We start from the raw sequence: 14305 nt of genomic DNA, 5'->3' as shown, positions 1-14305 counted from the left end.
TTGAAATAATCATTAGTTCCCTCTACATTGTCAGGAGAAGGAAGAGTATTGTACTAAATATCATCAATCATTCCCTTCCTCACTCCCTACTTAGTTGCTTCTTTTCAATCACAGCTCAAGTGAGAAAGGGTGACTCATTGAACACCTGTTTTCGTATCAGCTCAGCCTTAAGCAGGCAGAGTCATAACTAGGGGCTTCTCACAGTAGGAGTCCTGGCATCTGTTCCTTGCTTCATGCAGGAGAGTTAAAACAAATTATTTTATTTGTCATCTTTGATTCCTAGAAATCTCTTAAAGTACTCCCTAACACAATATTTCAGATAAAAAAAAAATCATTAATAATCTTCCCTTAAAAAAGTCTAAAATTAAAATAAAATTCTGACATTGAAAACAAGTTAAGAAACAATAAATGTATCATTCTGATGGCGGAATTTTTTTTTTATGAGTGAAATAGAGAGAATTATTTGTATTCTCAGAAATCGCGAGACGCACACGACGTTTATTAGTGTTGATCAATGCTAACATGAAGAGAGCTGGCTACCTGGAATACCCCCGCCCCCCCCAAAAAAGCACCTGTAATGCCATGTATAAGACTGGGCGATGTAAGAAATTTTATATCTTGATACATCGTCTGTTGGACATAGCGATGTATCGCGATTTAGTATATGTTCAAAAATTATCGATCAAAAATCTTTAAATTAATCAAAAATAAATAAAAGGAATAAATTTATTACAAAATAAAATGCCTTAAGCAAAAACAAACCCAAGCTTTATTTTAATTTTTTACTTTCAAAATTGAAACGGACTTAAGATTTATTGGTTTAAAAATAATAATAAAACTAACAAAATATTTTACATACCTGCATTAAAAATGAAAAAATTTTTTTTTAAAAAAGCGTCAAAACATTGCTTAACTTTTTATTCAATTAAAAAAATATTTGTTTTAACTAATAGCCAAATTTTTTTAGAATTAAAAACGACTGAAGATTTATTTGTTTAAAAATAATCAAATTCTATCAAATTAGTATATTTACGTGCATTAAAATTTTTTTTTTTAAAAATTAACTTTTTTGGCGAAGTTAAATACAAAGTACCTCTATTAAATTGTATCTCTTAAAAGGAAAAACAATTATTCATAATTTCTTTTCATTAATGATTGAGTTCAGAACGAAAATGTAAGATAACAGAGATTGCACAACGATCGCCAAGTAACAATAGGTCTACTAAAAATAGACAAGAATCGTTAAATCCCGACAGACAAAAAAAAAAGCGACGAAATACTGCACAATGAAATAAATGATCGCCAAGTAGCAAAAGTCTCACTGAAAATAATTTACAAGAAACGTTACATCCCGACAAAATAAAGTGCAGAACGTTGACAAAATTACGCATGTCCAGCTGAAAATTATTTTCAAGAAAAGTAAACTCACAAAGACATTTCTAGCTCAGTCCTAGCCATATTAAAGGATTTGATTAAAAAGAAAAAAAAAAGATCTATTTATAAATAAATGACATTCCCAATCATTTGCACATAATTTCATTGCTTTAGATTTGTCAAATAAGTAGCACAGATTTTTAAATTTTGTTTATTGAACCTTTAGAAAGATGTTTTAATTTTCTAAATGCTTATTTTATATAGTTTTTAATAAGCTTGTTTTGTAGTGTGGCTTACTATTTGCGGATTCTTTTTCTAAATCACGCCTTCCTTATTCTTACAATAAAAAACAGAATGCAAAAATAATGATTATTTATAAAAAGAATAGAAATAATTTAAAAAAAAGGGAGAGAGACAGTTCAATCCTCCTAATTCTTACTTAAGTAGCGTTTTTAAATTAATTTTGAAGTTGATGTTGAGCAGATGATTTTTTTATTCAAGTGTATCCAGTCCACTTATTATTCAGTAATAATTTTATTTTTCAAAGAAATATATCATTTCAAAATACGAAATATGGTAATTAAGTATTCAAAACAAAATGAATTACAATGAGCGAAACTTCTCTTTCATTGTTTTTTTCGTCACCTAATTTGAGAACCAATAGTAAAATTAATGATTTATCTACACTTGGTCTAAAAAGCGTTTTCTCTACTTACTATGGTGGTCTTCTATTTTGACATAAAAGAGAAAATAAAATTGGATGTGTTCTCCTTCCACTGAGAATTGCAAAGACAATAATAAACTCCCACCCCTCTCGTAATGACATATTTTCTGAGATCTTTTTCAGAACTGGAGAGTTCTCCATTCAAGTACCAGCTCTTCATATAATCATACCCCCTAATAAAAGGGATTAATTTCCTTAACTTAAGGGATTTATTTTCTTACGGGATTAACTTAAGGGATTTATTATCATTCGCTCTTTGCTTTAGGAATGGTTTGTTAGGGAGTTGTTTCAAACTGAGTGCATTCATTCGAAAAAATTTGTTTTACTTTTGCTTACTTTTTTACGTGCTGTGTTTATATTTTAGTCTTTCGAAAATGTCTAAACTAGTTGCTGCCTCGTCATCTAAAAAAAGAAAACGCGTCAGTTTATCTATAAAAAATAAAGTAGAGATCTTGAAAAAGTTAGACGAAGGTTCGTCAGTAAAATTACTAAGCGAGTGTTATAACGTCGGTTTATCAACGATTTATGATATCAAAAATCAAAAAAAAGATCTACTGAAGTTTGTTTCCAATTGCAAGCAAGTGGACGCATTGAACCCACGAAAAACATTACATAAAGCTGAAAACAAAGATGTTGATAAAGTACTGATCGAGTGGATAAAGCAGAGAAGATCTGAGCAATTCCCATTAAGTCGGCAAGTTATAATGGCTCAGGCTAAAAATTTCCACCGGGACCTTGGCCTAGAGAACAGTTGCGAATATTCCACTGGATGGTTTGCCCGTTTTAAGCAATGCCATGGTCTTCGGCTTACAAAACTTTGTGTAGAAAGAGCAAATGCGGATACTGAAGCGGCAGAACACTATGTCGAAGCAGTTTTGAACCTTGTTCAAACTCTAAATATAACGATGGATCAGATTTTCAACGCTGACGAGACTGGCCTGTATTATAAATTTCTTCCTCCTACAACATACACATTAGCAGGGGAAACAAACCCTAGCGGTTTAAAAGTTGCTGAAGACAGATTGACGCTGCTAGCTTGCGCCAATGCAGCGGGTACGTGCAAGTTAAGACTTACTGTAATTGGCAAAAGCAAGAATCCTCATTGCCTGAAAGGGGTTAAAGTGTTCCCAGTTTGTTACAAAGCAAACAAAAAAGCATGGGTGACACAGGAACTATTCATTGAATGGTTCAAAAGCGAATTTGTTCAAAAATCTGGGGCACACTGCAAATCAGTAGGGCTACCTGACGATTGCAAGATTGTTTTATTTTTAGATAACTGCACAGCACATCCCCCCGCAGCTGTGCTAAATGCAAATAATGTTGAGATTGAGTACCTCCCCCCAAATTGCACATCAATAATTCAGCCATTGGATCAAGGTGTTTTAAGAAGCCTCAAGTGCCGCTACAAAGTAGATTTTCTGAAAAAAATGATTGATTCCTCTAATGAGGGGAAATCAATACAAGATTTCCAGAAATCCTTCAATGTAAAGGAAGCTATATGGTTAGCGGCAAAAGCCTGGAGCTCAGTAACTCGCGATACTTTAGTGCATGCATGGCGCAAGCTGATTCCTACATCGATCTTTTTCGAAGACGATCAAGAAGAATCGCCTTTTGAAGGCTTCAAATTTTCTAATGAGAAAGCCCTTCAAAGAGAACTTTTAGAATACAGTGGGGAGTGGAGCGAAAAGGATATTTTCACAGATTCTGAAATTGAGGAATGTTTTAACATCGACAACGATGTTCCCATTGTCAACGAACTGTCAGACTCTGAGATAGTTGAGATGGTTTTAAATCCCGGTGCAGACAACGACGAAGTTGAAGAAAGCGACGAAGAAGATGAAAATCAAGGAGCCTTTATTTCGAACGAACGATGCATCGAGTTGACGAAAGAACTTATTAAGGGGATGGAGCAAAAACTGTTTGTGGACGAATCCCACATTATGTCAATCTATAAGATTCAGCAATTGTTTATGCAACAAAAACCAAGTTTCCGTCAACAGAAAATGGATGAATTTTTTAAAAAATAATGCTGATACTTTTTTTTCATTTTACCTATTTGTTCATTTTATAATAAAAGTAAAACTTATTAATCGAAATAAAAACAAGGAAAACCTAGACGATAGTTAAAAAGGGCACTTACATAAATTTTAAAACCCGGAACAAGCAAGATCAATAAGATCAACGGAATTAAAAAAAAAGAAAAAAACATAATGATAAAATTTATGAATAAAAAGAATTAATTTATTGTATATTAAATTTATCGTGAAAAGAAAAGAAACAAACGTAGTGAAATCAGAAAAACAAAACTGCAATCTGCTTCATAAAATAATAATCGTATGTTTAAATTAATAAACAATTCGCCTTATATGTTTTTTATTTTATAAAAACACAATTTTTAACGAAAGCAGATGTGATTCCACATAAAAAAACTTGCAAACGATTCTTCACTTCTAAAGAATCAGAATTTATTCAAAAGAAAAATATTTTATTTTTATTAATTGATTTATTAACTGATGTCAAATAGATAAATATATTTTTTCTCTTCATCTTCTGTTCATTGATATGCATGTGCAATACATTTTCCCCACCCCCTCGTAAAGAGAAAATAAAATATTCATCCCTTCCCTGCCTCCTCTCGATTTGGATCTTCAAGGTAACGAAAGAAATGACGTTTCGCTGGGTAAACGGGGTAAAAATTCTCCCCTTCCTCTCATTTTCCTCTACCCAACTTCAAAGATAAGTCCAATTTTCGTTTTTTTTTCTCTTCATAATCGTTCTAGTTTAATTGGCGGGGAAAACCGAGCAAAATTTTTCCCTGATATCTGGAACCGGTTACCGGATAAATGGTTCTCTACTGTATTACAATTAAAGAAATGATTTTTTTCAAGAGTTTTTGTGTTTTTTTTAGTTTTTAGAAATCTCACCTTGTTTTTGAGAAAAGGGTGAGAAATTCTCACAAAGAACTGCTAATCTTTTCGCTAAATTTTTCTGCAACAATAATTAGTGTCAACTGATTCTAGACCACTAAAACTTGACCTAGACTCGTGGAAAAAAGNTTTGAGAAAAGGGTGAGAAATTCTCACCCATTTTTTTTCTATGATGAGAACACTGATACAATAGTTTTCTTCCTTTCACTTGTTAACGTATACACTATGAGGAGCAAGCCTCATAGTAACCTATCTGTATAATCCTTATATTAACATTAATCATTATGTTATCATACATTCATGAAATACAATATTTCTTATATTAGTTGACAAAAATAGATACATACATTTCCTCTTTCAAAGAACAACAAAATAAAATTCCCTACCTACCTACCATTATCTTCTGAATGTTTATATAGAATGCATCAACTCTAAGCATATGTATTTATATGCAATTAGATTCTTTGATTTAAATATCAAAATATTTGGATGATTAATCTAAGGTATGTTAATTGAACTTTGTTATCATTGGTTTTGTTTTAATATAAATATCTAGTCTATATAATTTTTTTTTTTTGGATAGTTCTATTTTGGTTTAAAGTGCTAAAAATAAAGAGATAGAATTTAAAAAAGAACTGCTAATCTTTTCGCTAAATTTTTCTGCAACAATAATTAGTGTCAACTGATTCTAGACCACTAAAACTTGACCTAGACTCGTGGAAAAAAGTTGAAACTTAAGTCAAAATAATATTAACTGAGAAATGGTTGTCACCAGTTATAGTTGCCACCAAATTACAAAAATAGAAGAAAAAGGCAAGATAAATGCCACAGACCATTGCTCCTCATTATAGGAATGCAGAATATCATTTAAAATTATTTTTAATCAATTTAATTCAATTTAATTTTAATCTGCATGATACAAAATTATTTTACAGAGAAAAATTGAAAAAATTTTAATAGTTACAAAAAATTTAATTATTAAGCATCAATGCTGCATAAAGTTTCAGTATTTATTTTATTTTCAAAGATATTGAAATAATTATAAACATCTTGTTGTTATCAGAAATATTGTTTAAGATGGTTCAAAAATACGAAAGTGTTATATTACTATGATAAAAACATTTAGTTGAGAAGTCAAAGTACTACAGTAATTTCAGGTGGACAGGCCACACCTGCTAAAAACATCACTAAAAATTTCAATTTTCATCTTATAGGCCACACCACCGTAAAGGCCACACTTCCATTTTTTATTCATTGCCATACAATAAAGTATAAAACATCACTAGATTCACTCAATTACATTGAAGTATTTCATATAAATTCGGTTATGATTCACTGTTCAAATGCATAATTTAAGTTTGAAATGCTTTAAAAGTTATTCATAGTTAAAGGAAATAAATATCTTTATAAAGGCAGAACTGTGGGCACGACATCAATTCCTATTAAGTATCACGTGTGAAAATATACTTAAAAAATTTATATCTTTAAAAACATAAAATCTATACTATATCTATATCAAAAAACGGTTAATATTGATCACTCTTTTTTATATATATCTATACACTTATTATAAAAAGGAAGAATTTAAAATTATACTTACTTACAGAAGAAACACATGTAATTAATCAAAATCATGAGATGAGAATATGCATTGGATAAAAAATAAACTAGTCACAGAATGAAAAAAAACAAACTTTTATTATTTTCCATGTCATTTTATTTATTTTTTAAACATTTATTCAAAGCCGCCAAAATCAGATTCCTCTCTCTCGGAGCAAAATAAACATTGTAACTGTTCATCAAGTTCATTTTCCACATCATCTGAAATTAAACAAGGGACATCTCCCATGCAAAAATCCAATCCAGCTTCTTTGAATCCTGATGTTATAGTCGTAGTCATGATTTTTTCCCAAGTGTTGGACGCCCATTTTGCAACTTCTTCGTACGTTGTCTGCACATTTTCCCACCTTTAGTGTAGGTATGTAGCCCATCACTCATCCATTTTTCCCACTGATTACACATTTCCGTTTTGAATGAATGATTTATTCCTAAATCAAGTGGTTGTAATATTTTGGTCAATCCAGCGGGAATTATAGCGAGTGATGTGCCTACCTTTTTACATTTATTTTTTACTGACTCTTAACAGGTGGGATGTCTATAACAAGTAAACCTTTGTTTTGAAAAAAAGCACCAGGCCGCCTCCTCCGCACCATGTCTAACCAATCCATCCAAGGGCGCCGGCGGCGGGGTGCAAGAGGGTGCACTTGCACCCCCTGGCTATTTTTTTAAAAACAATTTTGTTATAAAAAAATTTATTAAAAATTTTTTTATTCAAAAACAAATAATTAATATTAAATTTTTTTTAATCAAACAAGAATTGTAATCGCCTGGTTTGCTGTCCAAATCTGTTTATAACTTTTTCAATGAATTCTGAGTCATCTTTAATTCTTTTCTTATGCACAAGGGGCATGCACAAACTTGGCAGATATCTAAGGTATATTTTTACATTTCATTTAATAAAATATGAATAATATTATATTTTCTATTAGTTATTTAGTTTAACAAAGGTGTATAACACAAACTGACTCCTCACAACTGTAAAACTTCATCAACACAATAAATATCAATATTAAGCGTACACAAACACGTTAGTATACGAAACTACTGTTTTTAGTTATTTGCTGTACAAAGTCAGTAGCTATACCACCGCCATCAATACAGTTTCAATGCTGATTGTGCTCCGGAAAAAATCTGGATTTCCGGATTTTTCGCTAACAGTGATCCGGAAGTTTCCGGAGATTGAAGGTCCAGGCGTTTAAAAAAATCATTGATCACAGAAGTTTCCGGAAATCAAATTTTCAAAGGTGGAACTTAAAAACACAGTTTATTTTATTTGTTTGTAAGGGAGAGCCAGAGAGATACTTTATAAGCTTATAATCATGATTAATATTCATTTTTTCTCAGTAAATAGTTGTTATAATCATAAACTCAAGAAAAAAAGACATGTTTGTAAATTTTAATTACTTCTCCAGGTCATCATAGGTATGTGGAAATGGTATAGGTATGTGTAAAATTGTAAATATATTTTAAGTAAACTGAAAAATATTGAGAAAAAGGAAAAATAAACTTGTTTAAATTTTTTTCAATTTAAACTTTTTTTTTAACTCAAGATATTTTATGGAATTTTGACTTGGGCTCACAATTACCCCTGCAGTTTATCGTGGCAAAATTTGCAAGCTCAAGAAATTCGTACTTTTTTTTTTAATATCTTGTTAACAATAAAGAAATGTATCGTAAAAAAATTAACAGATGGAAGTATATGCAATAACAAAACAAAATGTAATAACAAAATATTAAAAAAAATTTTTTTGGGGGGGAGGGGAGTAGTTTGTTAGAGGGTTGCACCCCCTTTTATATTGTTCTGCCGGCGCCCTTGAATCCATCATTATGCTTTCACACATCCAGCCTTTATTGTTTGCTTTTATAATTATATTTGGAGGGAAATTACCTTTTGGTAATGTTTTCCTTTTAAAAATGATCATTGGGCTCAGTTTCTTTCCATCAGCTGTGCAGGCTAAAATGCAAGTGAATGAAGTTTTCTCATTCCCAGTTGTAATGATAGGGACAGTCTTTGCTCCAATTTTATCCACTGTTCTATTTGCCGGGCAGTCAGACGTTAGTGGAGTTTAATTTAAATTAGTAATTTGGGCGGGAGAAAATTTTTGCTCACCAACGAGGTTTTTTTACGAATTTAACAAAGTCGTCCTTTTTTTGTTTCCAATTGTCCGGAAGTTTTTATCCGACGGTTATTCTTGTTTTTAACGTCAACAATCACAAAACGTTTTTTAATCACCAGTTATATTCATCTATTTGACATCGATTAACAAAACTTTTTGTTTTAGCAAATTCTGATTTTTAGAAATGCGGTATCATTAGCAAGTTTTTCTTGATGTGGAATCACATCTGCTTTTGTTAAATATAGTCTTTTTATAAAAAAATAAAATAAAAGGAGAAGATTATTTATTAATTTAAGCATATAATTATTTGTTAATAAAAGCAGATGATTATTTTATGAAGCAGATAGCAGTTTTCTTTTTTAAATTTTGATTCTGTTTTTCTGATTCCACTGCGTTTGAGTTTCTTTTTTTAAAGATATATTTCGTACTCAATAAATTAACTCTTTTTATTCATGAATTTTTTATCATTAAGTTTTTTTTAAATTTTTTTTTTAATACGATTGATCTTATAATATCCTGCCTTGTTCCAGGTTTTAATATTTATGTTAGTGCCTTTTTAAATATAGTTTCCGTTCGATAATTTTCAAGTTTTGTTTTTATTTAGATTAATAAGTTTTGCTTTCATCGTCCCCCCGTATAATTAGGTATGAAATATATTGCGTTTTTTAATTAATGATTTTGTTTTATATTAGTTAATTTGGATTTTAATAATTATGAAAAAATAACTGCGAATTTTGTATTTTTTAAACTTGTTTTTCTTGTTTTTCTTGCAAACGTTTTTATCCTTTTAAATGTTATTTTTCTATAATTTTTTTTTTTAAATTTAGGAGTTATTTTCATTTTTTTCCTATTTTAAAATGAGTTTCACATTTTCCTTGTAATTTGGGCTTGATAAAACATCGATTAACTGCACTTTTGGCCGATCCAGTAAACCGGGAAATTCAGACATCCGAGATAGTGATGATCCCGAGCAACCCGGTTAATTGGTTCTCTACTGTACAACTAAAATATCTCTAGAAATTAGATTGATGCATAAAATTAAAATATATTACTTTCTAGTTTTATGACAACTTGAAATTAAAATGTTTATAAAAAAAATATGGATCGAGCAAAATATATAACATACAAGTTTAATTATTCTTAAGCTACAAATCGGAATTAGTACACATATTTGTATTTGTCGGTTTTTCGTCAATTGAAAACTTATTTTTTTCATCCCATATGTTAATAAATAAGAACAAAAATGTTTATAGAGCAAACATTCCAACCTGGAATCCTAATGTCGAAAAATTTTCTGTTAATGTTTTTTTTTAATAAATCCACTGTAATCCCATAATTATTACTCGTGGCTCGAGGGGAAACGATTTCTCCGTATAGGCCGCAGATCGCGAGAAACAAACTTTTAAACACAGATATGCCACGGCCTATATTCCTTTTTTTTTTTATGATCAATGGTTGTTGCATCTTTTGATCCCAAATCTGATTTGTATTTTAAATTTTTAAGAAGAATAAAGAAATTTATTAAGAATAATTTACTGCATTGAGTAATTATTCTTTTGTTACAAATTGTTGTTCAGTAATGGGTAAAACTATACAATCTTTTTTGAATCAAATCATTTGATTATGGATCATTCCTTTGTTATCGGATCATTTAATTATGAAAATTGCAAAACAAAACCACTGAAACCGATCATATTTTATTAAAAAATACAACCTTCTTTATACTACTCTTCTGCAGCTGTTTCCTTGTCAAAATAGTAAGTTGAGAACTGGCTAATCTTTTATTGAATGTCAGATAAATTCCTGACTAAAATCCTAAATTAATCTATTACTTTTTTTTAGCTGAATGGAGAAAACAAGGTGGTGTGTTACTTATGGGCTACGAAATGTATAGAATGCTTGCTTTACGAAAAATGCCAAAGATACCTTTAAAAAAAAGTAAACGACTCAAAAAACAAGAACTGGCTGTTGAACCTGAAACAAATGAACAGATAAAGAAATATATGGATGGTAAATATAACTTTTTTAATTATTGAGGGAATTTTTACACCTTAAATTGTAATAAATTCAGTAAGGATGATTATAATTTTTTTCTTCTGGAAAACTAAATCTTTATGGTTTTCTGAAAAACAGAAAATCTGGCATACTTGCTGTTACCTGGAATGCTGGGTACAAAAAAAACAACAAAAAAAAAAACAAATATAAACTTATAGGAATAGAATTCCAAAAAAATGTAATTTTAAACAAAACAAAGAAAACGGTTAATGACCAAGAGCTGACAACTTTTAAAATCATTATCACTTTTACGCCAGCATTTTATCATCTTAGTGGTAGTGTAAAGGCATTTTATCATCTTAGTGTAGCATTTTATCATCTTAGTGCTAGTGCCGCAATATCCCTTAAAAACATAATTGGTGAAGTACATTTTAAGTGATAACAAATCATGTTGATTTATTCTTACATACCTTTCTTGACGAAACAGGATGATGGAGATTTTACATTTTAAAAAAGTTTATCCAAACGAAGCTGAACTGTACGCAAAAAGAGTTTTAAGTCAAGAACATCAATGACGACAAAATTTTGAGAGCACTATAAAATTCTTGTTTATTTTTGGCGAGTATCAAAAAGCACTATTTCAACTAAATCATCATAGAGAGCCCATCACACTGTTGGTACATGATGGTGGGAAATGGAAGCGTCAGTGGTGATGCCGAAGCTGCAGCGGTGAGCGTGGCGTTTCGATTTGATAGTGGGGAAGGGATACATCTTAACAAAAGCAATTTTGTAGATTCGTGAAAGCGATCCAGAAGACATTTGTAGAAGCTTAGAATTCTGGTTGCATCCAAAAACCATATGAGGAGTCGACCTTGGTGCGTCAGCCGCGAGTGTAATGTCGGGTAAAGACGACGCCATTAAGAAAAAGTGAAAGCTCCGTCTCCCAAAGGAGAGAGAACGGAGAAAAAAATATACGCTCAACACGTGAGCAGAGTGAAGGAGTAATAAAAAATCTCGAATGCATGGTGTGATAATTCTCGCGCTATTTTTATAGCCGCTAAAACTTACAGTTACGGTCACAGTTATTTTGTGAAAATGAAATTGAAATACCTAACCTTTTCATGTTGAGATGTTTTGAACATTTATTTTTTAAACATTAAAGTTACAGAAGTATTTTTCTCGACCGCGTGCTTGCCAAGATCAGATTCCTCCCCAGGTGAGGAATGTTCCCTTGGCTGGGATGAATGGACAAGGAATTTCCTTGGAGAGATTGTGTCTATTGCCTAACGCTTAAGGGGCGAGAGGAATCGGATCAGTAAACAGGAATTTGAACTAGAATTAAATAAAAAATTAGAAGAAATTAAATTAAAACTTGTGACTCGATGTCACATTATACCCTCCACTGCAGAAAAAAATTTTGAAGAAAGAAAAGTTTTTTTTTTTTTATATTAATAATTATGGCCAAAAAAGAAGAAAATTATTCCAAACAAATTGAAAAGGTAAAAATCAAGTTAATTATTAACATCCTGCCACTGCCTTTACAGACATTCAGATGTTACATAAAAATTACATCTCAATCATTTTGACAGTAAATTAGCCTAGAATTAGGAATGCTGTGCCCCAACATACAGTTACAATAGTTATGACAACACAAAACACATATTAACAGCTGTACGTAGCTGATCTTGAGTAGTACAAATGAAAAAAACAATCTTAATTGTTTGCAAGTTGAATGAAAACAAAACAATCTCAATTGTTTGCTAAAAAAAATTTTGACATACCCAATAGTCAAAACAAAATTTACTCTGCATGAAGTAGACTGCAAAAATTCATCTCCATAGAAAATAACATTACAGAGATAAAATGCAAATAAATGAGTATAAAGAATCTCACGCAATGTTGAAAAATTGTGAGGTAAAACATTTACTCAATTTATTCCTGGTAAGAAGGAATGAAAGATAAATTTTATTTGTTTGCTGAAAATTATTATGAAAAAAATTAGAAAATTGCAAACAAACAGCAAAAATCAGGCTACCTTTGTAGACTGACAGTATTTTGAGCTCAAACGAATGAGAAAAAAATTTGTACAACAAAATTTTATACAACAATCCATTAATTGAAATTTGAAAAAAATTTAAAATCAATCGAATACGACCGATAATTTGGTATTCCGAGTTAAAACAGCAACAAAAATTTAGTACACATGAAATATATTACCCCTTAGAAATCAAAGTCACTAGTGAGATCAATAAGTGCGCAAAAACATTTTAACCGACCAAAACTTAGAGAAATTTAAAAAAAGCTAAAAAATTTTACTTAAGTTAAAAGAAAAGCTTAGGCAAAAACATTAAACTTAAACCCTGCAAAAATCTAAGCTAGAAATTACACCTTACATATCACAGACATTTTTCTCACAAAAAATTTGATCATATAAAGTATGCTGTAACCATAAACATCATAGTCCAAACAAAACTATGCATAACAAACAACACAAACAAAAAACAATGCCTATAGACAAAATTTATAAACAATGATCAAAAATGCTTATCAACAACACTTATAAACAAAAAAATGTTTATAAACAAAACTTATAAACAATGCATAAAAATGAAAATGCAAAAAAATGCAAAAATGCTTAATGAACTAAAAAATAAAAAGTGCTTGCAAGCATACATAAACAAAATTAAAAAATCATCAATACTACTGATACGCAAAAAATTTGTATCTAAATACAGAGCTGTTAGCCGTTTACTACATTCTGAAAAAATCCAAAAAGTTACGTAATAAAACCTTAATCATTACATAAGAAAAGAAAAAAATATTCTGTACAGGATTAAGGATCTAAAAAAATGAAGAAAAAAAAACATTTAGGCATTCGAAAATTGTATCATCGTCAATATTAAATTACGTGTTTACTAGTGTTTAAAAATGGCTAAAACATGACCTAACTATCATTAAAAATTGTAAAAGTTAGACAAGAACAAACCCAATGAAACACGCACCTAAAAAGGTATAAATAAGGAGTCACTACAAGCGAGAACCCCCCTCATCATCCACCAGTTGTAAAAACAACACAGTTTGAATACCTCAGAAGAACAATAAATTTCAAACAGTAAGTTATTTAAAAAATTAATACATAAAAGAATTGACTTAAAAATTATGCAACAACATTTTATTGGCATTGCATGACAACTGCTATGGGACACAATCGTTCCATGGACATGCAACGGCCAGCGCATCACCATAACACTCACCATACGCGTACCAACAAAAATTTAAAAATTAAACTTACAACAAATAAAAAAAAATAGCAAAATTATTATTTGTTTCTCAAATTATAAGGATAAGCCTTAGGAAAAGTGATATTTGCATCATTTACATTATCAGAGGTATCAAAAGGGAGATGAAACAATAAGTTTTGTCTCCTATTAGGACACAGACATAATCTATCAATATGCACAGTTTGTTTAGGTGCATTGGGGTTGTCTAAAATTTGAATAACATAATCCACATCATTAAATTTGGAAACAATGGTGAAAGGACCGTCA

At 30.5% G+C, this 14305-nt stretch overlaps 2 protein-coding genes across 2 annotated transcripts in view; both read left to right on the top strand.

Annotated features, from left to right (window-relative positions):
* LOC107453175 (tigger transposable element-derived protein 2-like) lies at nt 1-4559 on the top strand (the record flags this gene model as incomplete). The annotated part of the gene is given in 1 exon segment (XM_016069881.3): nt 1-4559. A coding segment is annotated over 1 exon segment (1653 nt). The 3' UTR covers nt 4126-4559.
* Nucleotides 1-14305, top strand: part of LOC107448256 (helicase ARIP4) — a 79073-nt gene that overhangs the window by 49214 nt on the left and 15554 nt on the right. Inside the window, exon 9 of the mRNA XM_016063386.4 lies at nt 10605-10772. Coding sequence (XP_015918872.1) covers nt 10605-10772 — 168 coding nt within the window. The remainder of the gene's footprint in view (nt 1-10604; nt 10773-14305) is intronic.

Source organism: Parasteatoda tepidariorum, chromosome X2 (genome assembly GCF_043381705.1).
Source record: "Parasteatoda tepidariorum isolate YZ-2023 chromosome X2, CAS_Ptep_4.0, whole genome shotgun sequence".
NCBI classification, from domain to species: domain Eukaryota; kingdom Metazoa; phylum Arthropoda; class Arachnida; order Araneae; family Theridiidae; genus Parasteatoda; species Parasteatoda tepidariorum.
This window is presented reverse-complemented; position numbering and strand designations above follow the sequence as displayed.